Source organism: Meriones unguiculatus, chromosome 8 (assembly GCF_030254825.1).
Source record: "Meriones unguiculatus strain TT.TT164.6M chromosome 8, Bangor_MerUng_6.1, whole genome shotgun sequence".
Classification (NCBI taxonomy): Eukaryota; Metazoa; Chordata; class Mammalia; order Rodentia; family Muridae; genus Meriones; species Meriones unguiculatus.
Window position 1 is genome coordinate 102073154 of NC_083356.1, and position 14149 is coordinate 102087302.

The following is a 14149-nucleotide window of genomic DNA, read 5'->3' on the forward strand; positions in this document are numbered from 1 at the left end:
TTAGCTGTGAGGCAGGGAATGTGGTAGGGATGTATGTATAAGATTAATTTTTTAAAGTTTGTCTTGAAGCCTAGTAGTTGTATGTTTGGGGGGAGGCGTGTTGCTTAGAGTTGTTCTATTGGGGGTTGTGTGGAAAGTCTTTGGTTTCCAGTAGTGTTATGCAATTGATAGGTAATGATTTGTTTTCCTGAAAGGTTGATTTCACTTATCTGTAATAAAATAAATAACTATATTATGACATATAGCACAAGATTTTTACACTAGTGTTTAAGATAAAACAAGGTGCATAGCTAGGAAAATTTTGTTGTTCTTTCTGAGGCTTAGGATAAAAGACAATTTCTGTGTATTGTCAACCTATGTACCTATATAGGCCCAATTGCTTAGAAGGCCCAATGCTGGCCTTAATTCCTCTGTCTTACTGTGTTGAGGTATTTATTAACAAGGCTCTACATTTTAATTTTGTACAAATTATGTAGCTGGTCCTGCTGAGGAGTTCACTTGGCCAGATGTCATATAACGTGTAAGGTTGCTGTACATTGATTTCTGACAGCTCTAAAGGATATTGAGACTGAAATGTTTGGGAATGATTCATGGTGCATTCTGGAAGAAGTATACAGGGAGGGGTTATAATGTATGGTTCGAGAGTGCAGTGCCCTCTTTGGAGGACACAGTAATGGTTATCTATCACTACAGAAAGACTCCAAGATAGGTTGTTAATTGAAAGAGACAGCAGTATTGAACTCATAATTACTCATAATTGCATTAAAATTGAAATAACACACAAGCAAATGTCAAAAGCTTACCTAACTGTAGGACACAGCATGGCACCCTTTGGTAGTCAATGGTAGGGCACAAAGAAATATCCTCAACAGACATCTATTTGGATTGTCTATCTAGTTCAAATGGTTATATAAAACAACAACAAAATTCAACTTAAAAGAAATAATAGTACAACCACCTTTGGAAGAGGAAGGCTTGTAATAAATGTCCAAAGAAGTGTTTTTTTAATCTTAGTTATGAATTAAAAATAACTGAATTACCTATTGGAAAGAGAGAGACTTGATAAACTGGAACATAGAATTATACACACAATTGAAAATCAAACACAAGGCACCAGCAATGGACACCTACATTGATCAAGACAAATTATACAGACAATGTGTGTCTTAAAAGAAGCTGGATACACAAAAACAAGGTTCTTCCTGCACAGATCCAGCTACACAACTTCAAAGACAGGTGAAACCAAGGCCAAATAGCCCAAATTGTAGCTATTTCTTGGAAGAGGTCAGAAGAAATTGCCTTCCATAAAACTTTATGGTAAGAGAAAAAAAAAATCCTTATTGCAGTAATTATCAAAAGATCCAAGCCAAAATTAGTGATTTCAATTTTTGTAAATTTTGCATATATGTGTATATATAAATGAATATATATATATATACATACATATATATATATATGTATATATAAAGGTGTGTGAAGGTTAGGTGGAAGCAGAGATAACGTCACAGGCAACACTGGTAATGTTCAGATTGGCGATGAACATATGGGTTATATTATGTGGATCTGCTTACATGGCATATGCATGACATTTTCCATACCAGGCAGTTAAAATGAAACGATGATATATGCTTGTTAGGAGTAGAATATTAGCAACAATTCACCAATTGTTTTGGAAATTGAGAGTTTGCTCAATATCAGTTATTGAGTAGAAATGAGGTAAAATCTGTGACGTCCAGAGCCATAAGACAGCAAAAAGCCCTTTGCGGGTTAGAATACTCTTCTCCTGAAGAACAGTTTTGTCAAAATAAGTGTAAACCTTCAACAACAACAACAACAAAAACCATTTAATGTGTGATGTTTGAGAGAAATGTTTCTGTCAGCTGGCTTTTATTTTTGGCTTTGAATATTTAAGAGAAGGTTGAAGGCCATAGGAAAACAATGAAAAATTTTAAAATTGGTTTGTAGAATGCAATGGTAAGATGCCCTCACATCCTCATGAGAGACCTGATGGGCTGAGGGATGCCAGGAAGGCAAAGGAAGGGTTTCTGGAGGTTTCTAAGTGAGCCAGAGGGTGTGAAAGATACCCTTCCTGAGAGGTATTTAAGAATCAGTTCGTGACCATCCATCTGGAAGGATTTGGAGGATGCCTGCGGGGGAGGGGAGGCCCTTTAATGAAATGGATGGACAGTTTTCTTGCCCCGGGGCTCTGAGACCCTGCAGACAACTTACTTACGAGTCTGTGCAGAGGACCGTGTGGCATCACGGCTTAACAGTCGTTGGTTTTATCTTTTGTACGATCCCTTGTATAATGAGATGTTTAAAATTGTTCTAAGTTTCAGTTGTTATTTTTATTCGTAAAGGGAACAAGAAAGAGAGAAAACAAAATCACATTTGTACAAAAGAATCTTATCTCATAATGTATAAGCAGAATATATATTTATGTGTATAAATACATATATATCATTGAATGCATGTGCTATGCTACTATTTTTTGCATATTGTAGCTATAAAAAAACAAACCATATGTCATTACATTTATCCAACCTCTTGCTCATCTGGAAAGATTTTTTTTTCCTTCAAGCTTCTAAGAGGCTTTAATGTGAACCAATTAAAACATTGTCATTTTCAAAGTCTTCTCAGAAAGGAAGTAACTTCAGCCATTAGAAAATTTAACATTTGAGATCTGAATACTGGAAAAAGATGAAGGAAATGGAAAATGAAGTCATCAACACTGTTGCCTCTTCGTCGCTCTTTGTAATCAGCTTTGCCCCCGCCTGGGACTTGTTCAGCATCGCCAAGTCACGCGTAATCACATGGGTTGTGAAGATAGGCCCGGCTTTCTGGTGCCACTGAAGTGATGAAACTGTGAAGGGCCAGTATAAAGCCATGGAGCCCACTGCCTGGTTTTAAATAGAGCTCTGTTTATTTCAGTTCAATACAACATTTAGGTTATTTTTATTTTTTCAAACCTAAAAAACAATTTTGTATGTTTTCATTTCACAATAAATGACTAAAATCATTTGTTCTGTGGTCAAGGTCATGTCTGTGACTGAAGTTCTCTAGTCCTGGCTGTCCATGGCTGAAGGGACCTTGAAAGGTCCCTTTCAGTAAGGTCCCTTTCAGTAATGGACCTTTCATTTCACTCCTGTTTCAGTAAGAATCCCTTTCCGCTTTAATCAAAATCCTTTTCTGCTGATAGGTCACAAACAGAATACGAACTGTTGGCTTAAGTTTAAGAGCGACTCTTTTGCTTTATCATCTCTCTGGTCTGTGGTCACCAGCATCCTTTACCATTGGGCAGTCAATACGAAATCAATGACTATGACCACTATTTTTCTGGACCCCTTTGTCACAGCTTCTAGGCATAAAGCATGACAATAACAACAACAACAAAAAAAATGCTAGCATGAATATGTGAATGTATGGTTTGACTTCTCCGTTTGTATCTACCATTTTATTGTTCTCAACAAGTGTGTCATATAGGGAAGCTGATATTGATAAAAAGAATAAATAAAAATGATAAATTCAAAAGTACATTTGAGTGAATATTTTGGTGCAAAATATAAAATCCATTCTAGTGGCTAGCCTACAATACCAAGATAGCAGATTCGTTGAATTTTATTTTAGCTTTTTACCTGAATATAGACACTCAAATGTAGGCCAGGTCTTTTAAAGGCAATAGAATGAATAGAATGAAAAATACTTCAGTTGATTAAGGCCAGGATTTTCTTCCAGTTCATGAATTAAAAGCAAATCCCTAAGAATAGAAATAGCTGTCATCTATTCTCTGAATTATTCTATGTCATTTATTCTAAGCCCCTTACAATCTGCTCTGGGTCTAATCCACTCACAGACGACGTCAAATAGCCAAGTTCAAGATCTCAAAACATTAAACAGTGGCAACTGGGGCACGCGATGCCCTCAGAATAGTGTTACCTCTTCAAAAAGTAGACCCAAACTCATCAGCAATCTCTCTTGACCCTTTCATAGCCCTTGACAACCCCAATCTAGACTATGTGTTAGATTATGCTTCACATTTCACACTGTGAGAACCACTCCTATGTAGCCTATAATGCCTGACATCTCTTGTTTAGCACAATACCTTTAAGGTTCATCCATGCTGCATCAAGAACCAATAATCAGTTTTTTATGGCTGAATAATACACTATTGTAGTTACAATACTGTGTTTTGGTTGCTCATTTTTCATTTGATGGGCAGTTGGATTGTCTCCACTTTTTAGCTGTTATGAATAGCCCCACTTTGATCATTTGTAGGCAAGATCTTGGGTGGTTATACCTTTAATTATTTTGTATGAATTACTATGAGCAGAATTTTTAAGTTATGTGGCTGTTCAGTGTTCGCCTTTCTGAGAAACTTCCAATTTCTTTCCAAGTGACAGTGAAGGTTTCATTTTTAGGTACCTGAGTCACAGGTTGGTTACATCACTTGATTAATTTTTCTGCCTTTGGCAGCTGAAGTTCTCAAAGAGGGCATTAGAAGCACTTAATCCCAGTTTCCAGAGTCTAAACTGAAGACAGCTGCTTACATCTCTTGGCTATTATAAATATCACTGCAGTGCCCACAACCAGTGGTATTTAATTGGGGTTTTTGATTTATATTTTTCTAACAGCTAAGTTATTGAGGAGAAATGTTCATTCAAGACCTTTGCCACCTTTAAAATTATGTTCATCTTTTTGTTATTGAATTGTAAGAATTCTTTGTTTTTGCATATATATACATATATAGCTATAAATATATAAATATATCTATAAAAGTTACATAAACACATAAACAAATATATATATAATTATTCTTATATTTTCCAAAAGTGAATAACAGTTTAATGATAAAAGTTATATGTTTTTTAGGAGTTACACTTGTTCACCATACATTCATAGTTTCTATGACTTTACATATTTGCTGAGAAATATGACACAAGGCTGATGTGAACATTGTTCACATTTATTTAGAATAGTCATTATACATTATAAAAATTTGATAAGTTCGTAATTATCTTAAGAAATAAACCAAACAAGGCATCTAAATACATCAAGGATCTAATAGAAGACTCACATACTGTATCTCTCCAAGGACTTGGCTTTTTTACTTAAAAATATGTTATTAAGGGTACAGCTTTTAGTATGTTTATCCTATATTATCTAACATCCACTTATAAGTGAGTATATACCATGTGGGTCTTTCTGCTTCTGGGTTACCTCACTCAGGATGATCTTTTCTAGTTCCCACCATTTGCCTGAAAATTTCATGATTTTCTTGTTCTTAATTGCTGCGTAGTATTCCGTTGTGTAAAAGTACCACAATTTCTGTATCCATTCTTCAGTTGAGGGCCATCTGGAATGTTTCCAGATGTTGGATTGGTTCCAGATTCTGGCTATTACAAATAGAGGTGCTACGTACGAACACGGTTGAGCAAATGTCCTTGTTGTGTACTTGAGCAAATTTTGGATATATGCCCAGGAGTGGTATAGCTGGATCTTGAGGTAGCACTATTCCCAATTTTCTGAGAAAGTGCCAGATTGATTTCCAAAGTGGTTATACAAGTTTACATTCTCACCAACAATGGAGGAGGGTTCCCCTTTCCTCACATGCTCTCCAGCATGTGTTGTCACTTGAGTTTTTTATCTTAGCCATTCTGCAGGGTATAAGGTGAAATCTCAGGGTCATTTTGATTGGCATTTCCCTGATGACTAAGGACATTGGGCATTTCTTTAAGTGTTTCTGAAACCTGTATACCTAAAGAAGCTAAGCAAGAAAGAGGACCCTGGGTAAGATGATCAATCCTCATTCAGAAAGGCAAATGGGATAGACATCAGAAGAGGGAGAAAACAGGGAACAGGACAGGAGCCTACCACAGAGGGACTCTAAAAAACTCTACCCAGTAGGGTATCAAAGCAGATGCTGAGACTCATAGCCAAACTTTAGGCACAGTGCAAGGAATCTTATGAAAGAATGGGGAAATAGAAAGACCTGGAAGGGACAGGAACTCCAAAGGAGAGCAACAGAACCAAAAAGTCTGGGCCCAGGGATATTTTCTGAGACTGATACTCCAACCAAGAACCATAAACAGAGATAACCTAGAACCCCTGCACAGATGTAGCCCATGGCAGCTCAGTATCCAAGTGGGTACCCTGGTAAGAGGAACTGTGGCTGTCTCTGACATGAACTCAGTGTCTGGCTTTTTGATCACCTCCCCCTGAGGAGGGAGCAGTCTTGCTCCCGGGGCCATGGAGGAGAACAATGCCAGTCCTGATGAGACCTGATAGGCTAGGGTCAGATGCAAGGGGAGGAGGACCTCCCCTATCAGTGGACTGGGGGAGGGTCATGGGAGGAACAGAGAGAGGGAGGGTGAGATTGGGAGAGGATGAGGAAGGGGGCTACAGCTGGGACACAAAGTGAATAAACTGTAATTAATAAAATAAAAATGAAAAAGATATCATTAAGAAGAATAATATTTTATGCCTTTTGATACTATAACTTGCAAAAGCAAATAATAAACACTGGAGGTGCTTTGGTAACCTGTGGGTGCTCCTGACTTTTGTTAAAACAAAAATTGGTAGCTATTAACTAACAAAGGGAATCAGACCTGACCTGGAAGACATTATCCATGGACTCTTGTGAAGTTTTATTTTTGTCTTTCTAAGAATGTAATCCGAAGAAATGATGCTTCATATTTACACACTCAATGTTCTTTCCACCTGGGGCTTGTTCTTTTTCAGTCTGAGTGTGGTTGGCCAATCTGGAACCATTCTTAAATGATATCATGAACGTCTCCTCCAACCTTTCCCCCATGTGTGTTTCCACAGCGGCACTGTGGAGGCTGTTAGCACAGCAGACATGGGAGAGTGCAATACATCAGTGACATTTGTCAGGAAGGACACTATAGAGTGGAGGAGTGAGGGCAGGAAGATTGGAATGCTGGCATCATTTTGAGTCTAGGCATAGTAGGATTTACATATAGCTACTTCACTCATTCTGATTGCCCACATGACCTCCAAGTTTTCCAAACAGTGAACTTTATGTCAAGTTGTCTAACAGTTTATCTGATCAGATTTCAACTACCATTTCAACAAGTTGGAAAAAGTGGATCATGATGAGAATGGTGATGGTGAGCGCAACTCACTGAGAATAGTTTTTTCCCAATGCTGCCCAAGTCAGGGGAACAATTTTCATGTATTCCTAGGGGACCTGTGATTGCTGTCTAATGAAGTATCTCATTAGTGAGGCCCATTAAGCATTCCATACTGATCTGAAAGTCATGAATCTGCTCCTGTGGCATAGAGAGGGAGAGAATAACTGAGCCTTACGAAGAGAGAAGATCTACCTAAAACAACAGAAAAGAACAACAAAAACTAGAACACAGTTATTTGGACACTGACAATTTGGAGATGAAGACAAGCTCTCATCTTGTTCCCCAGGGGGATCTCAGAAAGTTCAGTTAACTTGCATTGAGTCATCAATGACAAAAATACGATCCACAGTGCACAGCTACTTGCAGGCACGTTCCACTGAGTTGCTTCTCATGACTTCACACCATCATAAGAATTTTTTAGTAGACGACCTTGAGATCTATCAAAGGACAGAAGCAGGAAGGCAGGGCAGAAGTGTTTTACAACGTGAAGCAAGCCTTTGGTACTTGAACTATGCTTATTAAACAAAATATATCTTTAAAATTTGTAGTTGTTAAAAAAATAAACAAAGATTTCTACACCCTGAAGATAAATGGGAAAGGCAGTATTTTTAAATAAAAGCTGTTAGGTTTCTCAATAGCATTTCAGATAGTTATCTGACGTCTTACAGCCTGAACATTTTGTGCCAAATGTCCTCGGTGTGTGGCGTCCCTTTGGTGATTCACCAAGAGGCAGTGAGGATCTAAGTTGGGACAATGCAGTGGGCTGTTTCCATTTCCTAATCCAAATTATTTTCGTTTAAAAGGCTGATGTCTTTTCTGTCTCTGATTAAGATTCATACCCTCCTTAACCTTGTTCTACTCTGGGCCTCATGCTTCTCAGGGATTTTCTTTTTTACTCTTCTCCAATGTTCTGTTACAGGCTGGATTCCAGGAAGCCTAAACTGTGTCTCCTCAGAAGGAAGGTTTTACAGAAACATTCTAATTTTGTGGATCCTCTTAGCCACAGAATGTAGGTAATCATTCAGCAATTATTCATTGAGCTTTTCCTACTCCATTCCAGGCACAGTCTTAGTTCTGGAGGTAGAGGGATAAAATAACAGATGACGCTTCAGGTAGTTGAAGGGGAAAAAAAAATAACACACACTTAAGTAAGATAAATTTGTTATCTCTAAAAGCAAAAGTAGGGAATGCATCTGAAAGGCTCTGACTGATAAAAGCAACATTAAATTTAGTAACCAGAGACATTCTTTGAAAAGTAATGATAAGCTGAGACCTACATAAGGATGCAGCCCAGGGCTAAGTGGAGAAAATGTGTCCTGGGTTCTAAAGCAGATAGAAGGTGATGAACAAAACCACAAAAGAGATCAAAGTGGGTCTCTACAGCGTGTCCTAGGTCACAGCAGAGGTGGACGTGTGGCCTTCACCTAAACAGTGCTCTGGCAGTTTGTGCCCCTCAAAGGCAGTTATCATGTTAATATTGAACCTCAAAGGTGGTACCAAACGTCAGGCTTTGTAGACACTTGTTGAGATATGAGAGTGAAGTACTCATTCAGAATAAGTACCAGGGCAGATGAGCCCTCTTGGAGACACACAGCCTTGATGCCAGCCATTGTTCTAGAAGAAGGTGGAGAGTTTTATACAAAAGAGTAAGGATTCTAACCCATATTATGTACACTGTGATTACCAGGAAATTATTGACTTCAGACTCAAGATATTAATTTTCTAGGAGTTCATTTTTTTAATTATTAAAAGTGTTTTTTTACATATTAAATAAAATCCACAAAACACTTTCTTTCTATAAGGTAGACACCATCAGTTCTATAAATAGTACATATTTCAAGCAAATATTCCAATGAGCTTCATGGGACAGGAAGTATGATTATGTCTATTTTACTTCTAAGGAAAAGGGCACAAAGAGAATGTATGAAAATTAATGAATTAATGAAAAGCACTTAGTTAATTTTTCTAAAGGAAACAAGATAGTACTAATGTTTTCTGTAGGTAGAAAATGCTGTGTATATTTGAAAAAATGAGTATTTCGAATGAGTATTTCGTCTATTTCTTAATAGTTTATTTCTTAATATTTTATTAGTTCTTTAAGAATTTCATACAGTGTATTTTAATAATCACTTCTTAACATTGTGGAAATAACTTATTGTTAGTGTGATATAAAACATTTATAATACAGGCTATTTGAAAGGATTATTCAATAACAAGCCAAATTGTGTTTGAGTGGATTTTAATAAACATACTGATCAGTTTAATGCTCTAGTACGTGTTTCATTAAGGCATACATTTTCAAAGTTTACTTTCTAGTGCAGTGAGAAACATTCCTGTTCCCAGCAATTAATGACTGTCACAGATGACTCTGTCTTAGCAGGTCAATGAACAGTAATTATCAAAGGAAGCTGGGCTGTCAGGCCATTGTGCTGAGACCTCAGCTTGACTTTCTCTTTCTGTCTCTCATTCACAGAACACAGACTTTCCTCAACCACAGAGCAAAGGACGCCATGCTGTACCAACAAATAGTTGTTAAAACACAGGGTGTCAAAGCAGTTTCTTAAAGAAAGTACTCAGTAATGGAGTATTAATTAGGAGCCAATGAAATGAAATCATACCACTCTAGCTTGCCAAAGACATTACCTGTGTGTGTCAAAAGAAGTGTTTGTGGCCAGCATGCTGGGATTGCATGCCAATGATCTGAGCAGGTGGTCATTAGAGGCTTTTGCTGCAAGCCAGATCATTTTCTCCTTGAATAGCTTGGTGAGGTTCAGGTCCTATTTTTTTCCCTAAATTAAAAATTATTCCCTTCCAAATTGCCAAGGAACCTGTCCATTATGCCAAGGAAGTGTTGCGACAGGGTTTTCTCAGGCTGTGAATGATTTACTGTGCTCACCATCTTTCAGTCTGTCTTATTGGATAAACTCAGAATATCTGCTTTATTGATTCAATTCGAAGTCTCTGTTAGGTGCCTTCTTTCTTCTTTACAAACAGCATAATTGAAAGCATTGTTTTGGTAGACTCTTCTAAGAAGACCACATAATCACCATTTAAATTAGTCCTAATTCATTTTACATTTGCTTATTTTACTTTCCCAGAACTAATTTTTTTTAACAATTAGAACATCTGAATTTTAATTACATTATCATCAAGAAGCTCATTAAAGTCACTTAATTGGCAACATTTCCAAAAAAACCTTAGCTGGGTTTAATATATTTTAAAGAGTTACTGTCAAAGTATAATTTCACCATTACAAACAGCTTGGCAACAACATTTGCATAAAGATCTGTCAGCTTCTGAAAAAATGCTTAAATGTTGGGAAAATCAGATTCGTTAAGTCGCCTTTCCTGAAACAGCCTACAAATGGAGAAATTGTCACATATATTCATCTTTGTAACCCCTGAAGTAACATACCATGCCAACACAGAGATTCAGTAAATGCTCCTTGGAGCATTGTAGTCTGAGGTAGATGCATAAAAAATTAAAATGTCAGTAGAAGTTCCTTTATTTGTGTTAAGTTTAACCCAAATTTCTCATGAGCCTGCTTCTGCCTCACTCTCTCTAAGAAATATTAACTTATCATTTAAAACTTTGAAAACTTTGTAAGTAGTTCTGGGGTCAGTTCTGCAAGAGGAAAATGAGACTAAGAACACTTTTATGATTTCCTCTTACTGTGTGTGATGGTTTGGTTTTTCTTTTCGTCACCCATAGAACATAAAACAGTGATTTATACCTGTTGATGAATGAATTGATGGATTTCTTGGTTGTGGTTGGGGTATAGTTTGTAACACTGGGCCTTCCCTCTCCAAATACATCCAAGAATAAAATGTGGGAAAATAAAAAATATTAGCATGCCAGTTTTTAAAAGAAAAGAGGTACAATGTTCAAGAAGCATCCATTTACTTTGGCATTTTTCTACTTAAAATACCCTACCACCACCACCTTGCCTTCTGAGCCCAGGGGAGAATCTAGTAATGCAGAATGGAATGTAAGCATTAAAGAATTTCTAGTCAAACTGTTGCCTATCCCTCCTCAGTGTATTGCAATGTCTGGTACACAGCCAGATTCAACAAATGTCTGTTGAATGAACCCGTCAGGGAATGAGCATATATCATGAAGCCTTGAGAAGGACATAGATGTGTCTGTCTAGGAGGTCAGTCTCTGCTCCAGCCAAAGCAATGCAGAATATCTCAATCTTTCATGAGCATAGAGGTGTGCCTTTAATAAACCATTGGTGAGCCTTCTCTGTTGATTTGTTGTGGGATTCAGTCCATGGAGATCTCTCTAGGACATGGCTGCTCAGGAGGGCTTTCCACGCCTATGCTATGGCTATTCCCCATGGCTAGGATGGTTAAAGTGCTGTTTTTTAATTTCATTTAATTTTTTATTCATTTAAACTAAGCTAGCCGCACATGGTTAGTGGCTACACTAGACTTTCACAGTGCATGGAGATGTGGAGAACTATGGTATGTTAGAAGACATTCAGATTTTATGGAGGCTGGTGATTGGAGAAAGGCTCGGAAAAAAATCCTCACGGGAAAGACTGTCAAAGGCTCCATGTGTCATGCAGTTGAGTTTAAAGATTCGTTTGTAGATGCGGAGAATCCATGGGGATTTCAAAGTAGGAAAATGACCTGATTGGGTTTGTCTTTTGGCCTTCATTTCTGTGAGCACAGGAGCAAAGGTCAAGGCTCAAAGTCACTTTCTGTCCATTAATGTAGAAACTATCTTTGCGAAGCCCACAAAAATGTGAAGTCTGTGAATTTAACAAGATTTCTGCTAGTCATCTTGTTTGGAATTCCTAGACAAGTACCACTAGGATATTCCGAATGGTTGTCCTCTTCCCCCAAGAAGGAAACTAGGTGGACTTTTCTGGGCTTTAGAGATTGTGCTATGGAGAACTGACATCAAGGGGTAGCATTCTCTATGGCTCAGGACATCAGCCACTTTGAAAGGTGAGAATCAGCCTTCAGGGTCTGTAAAGGTGCCTTCCAGATTCCCCAGCTACTCAGTAGCCTTAAAGCTATGGGAGGTGAAGCTGTCTGGCCAGAGTGAGAAGGACATTTCAAACCATAGTAGGAAGAATTTGGGGTTGAGAAGTGTGTTAAAAACGTAAAAAGACTGTGATCTATGACCTTCAAGAACCTATTCCTTGCTTTGATGGGTTTTTCTGGCTGTCGAAATGAGAGGAGGCTTTGAAACACGGAACCTTGTAATTAGAAGGAAGAATTAAGTTTGGGATGAGGGTGGGGTACCCAGGAAAGTCCAGAACAATAACGAAATGCTCTCTAGACAGTGGCTTGGTGTTTGCTTCCAAATTCATTCCTGTGTATCTTCTGGAGTCCTGGTGTGGCTCTTTTTAAAATTCTGTGGTAGCCACAAGGTTGGCAAACTGCCCAAAGTTTCTAATTGATGATAGGCATTGTAGCTTTCTATTCGTTGAAATGAACTTTAGAGTGTTAAACTCCAGGAAGACCTAACATATGTAAAATTTTCTCCTTTAGATATTGTTGTCCACTTCATTTTTGTTAGTTTAATTTAGTAATCTGAGGCAGAGCTTCTTTTTTTTTTTTTTTAGGAGTTTTTAAATTTTGTTTTTACTAATTCTACAGAGATTTGAAGTAATATCACTTCCAGATTTAATGTATTTCTCTTTTTAAACAGAGCCTGAATTCAAAAGTCTGACTTTATCCTTACTTAACACATGTGGAAATGCTGGAGAAATCTCTGGAATTAAAGTTGACCATTTTCTTGGAGGAACAGTACAAAGAGCAGATATCTCAGACTTAATTCATTGCATGGTCTGAACTGTGCCTTCCTGTACTCTGTGCTGTTTGTCCCAGTATTTGAGGTGCTCATTACAGAAACCCCAAACCACATCCAGTTTATCCTCCTCTGTGTCATTCATTTCTTTTTTTTTTCTAAAGAAACATAGCCCAGAGCAGGACATAGAGACTGAAATGAGTGTGCACACACAAGTTTACATAACCAGAACCTTGGACTTTATTTCCCCCCACAAAATGAACAGGCGATAAAGCGATGTGTCCAAAGCGAGATGCATGGCTCCCCTTTTATCTTTTTTTTTTTTTTTTACAGAGCATAAGAAAATGTAAACAACACTGAGCCTGAACTTCTGAGCCCTCCTAGACTTTTAGCGGCCTTTACAGCATTCATGATCCAGCTCATCCACACGAAGCCCTCAGACTGTGCTACATGCTCATACCTAAGTTGCTTCAGTCTGATAGGACAAAGCATTGCTTGAGGAAGTGGGTCATGTGGGTATATAAGTGGTTCAGGGAGTGCTTGGATGATATGCCATGGTTCTGGTCAGAGTACCACTGCAACACAAAGGAAAGAAGTACGTTTTATTTCTGGAGCCAGAAAACACACCTAGCATTGGCTTTCTTGTGCTCTAAAATCATGCCAAGTTTCCTAGTATTTTTTTTTTAAGATTCATTTAATAACCCTTGAATAGATTGTTTGCATGTGATCATTTGGAGAGAGAAGAGTAGAGTTCTTGTTTTCTTGTTAATATTCACCATTGTTGTACAGTCTGTAACTGTAGGCTTTAGATTCCAGAAGGCAAGCCGTTCTCTTGGCCAGTAGCCTGGAGGTTAGAATCAAGAGCCATAGGTCCCAGAACTGGTGGATTAGGTCTGTTACTTTGGTTCTCAGGCACTGAGTTTTTGATGTCAAAAGCAGAAGCATTGTGTTTATTTATTTTTTCTAGGACTGTGGTAGCTTAAAAATTCCATGAGGCTTTGGCCTGGAAATCTATTTCTCCTCTGTTTCAGAAAAATTGACCATGTAGTATATCACATATAACCATAAATATCTTTTAAAGGACTTTAAGACATTGTTGTAAAAGAAAAATAAGATAAGCTAACTTTAAACTTTATTGTTGGAGAGATTCAAGTGAGATTATTGTCTTTGTTGTATAAGAGAGACAAGGGTCATGAAATGGCTATAATGGCTATAAATTTACTGAGCTGAATTTC

General features: G+C 37.7%; 1 protein-coding gene across 4 annotated transcripts in view; it reads right to left on the minus strand.

The window, feature by feature from the left end:
- Positions 1–13135: 13135 nt before the first annotated feature.
- The window catches only part of Fap (fibroblast activation protein alpha), a 71718-nt gene continuing 70704 nt past the window's right edge, over positions 13136–14149 (minus strand). For 2 of the 4 annotated variants that reach the window (XM_060390269.1, XM_060390270.1), the window contains one exon: positions 13146–13489. In XM_060390269.1, the coding sequence (XP_060246252.1) occupies positions 13385–13489 (105 nt within the window). In that variant the 3' untranslated portion in view covers positions 13146–13384. Of the gene's footprint in view, positions 13490–14149 lie in introns of all 4 variants that reach the window. The other 2 variants (XM_021637085.2, XR_009593864.1) reach the window with 2 other exon arrangements.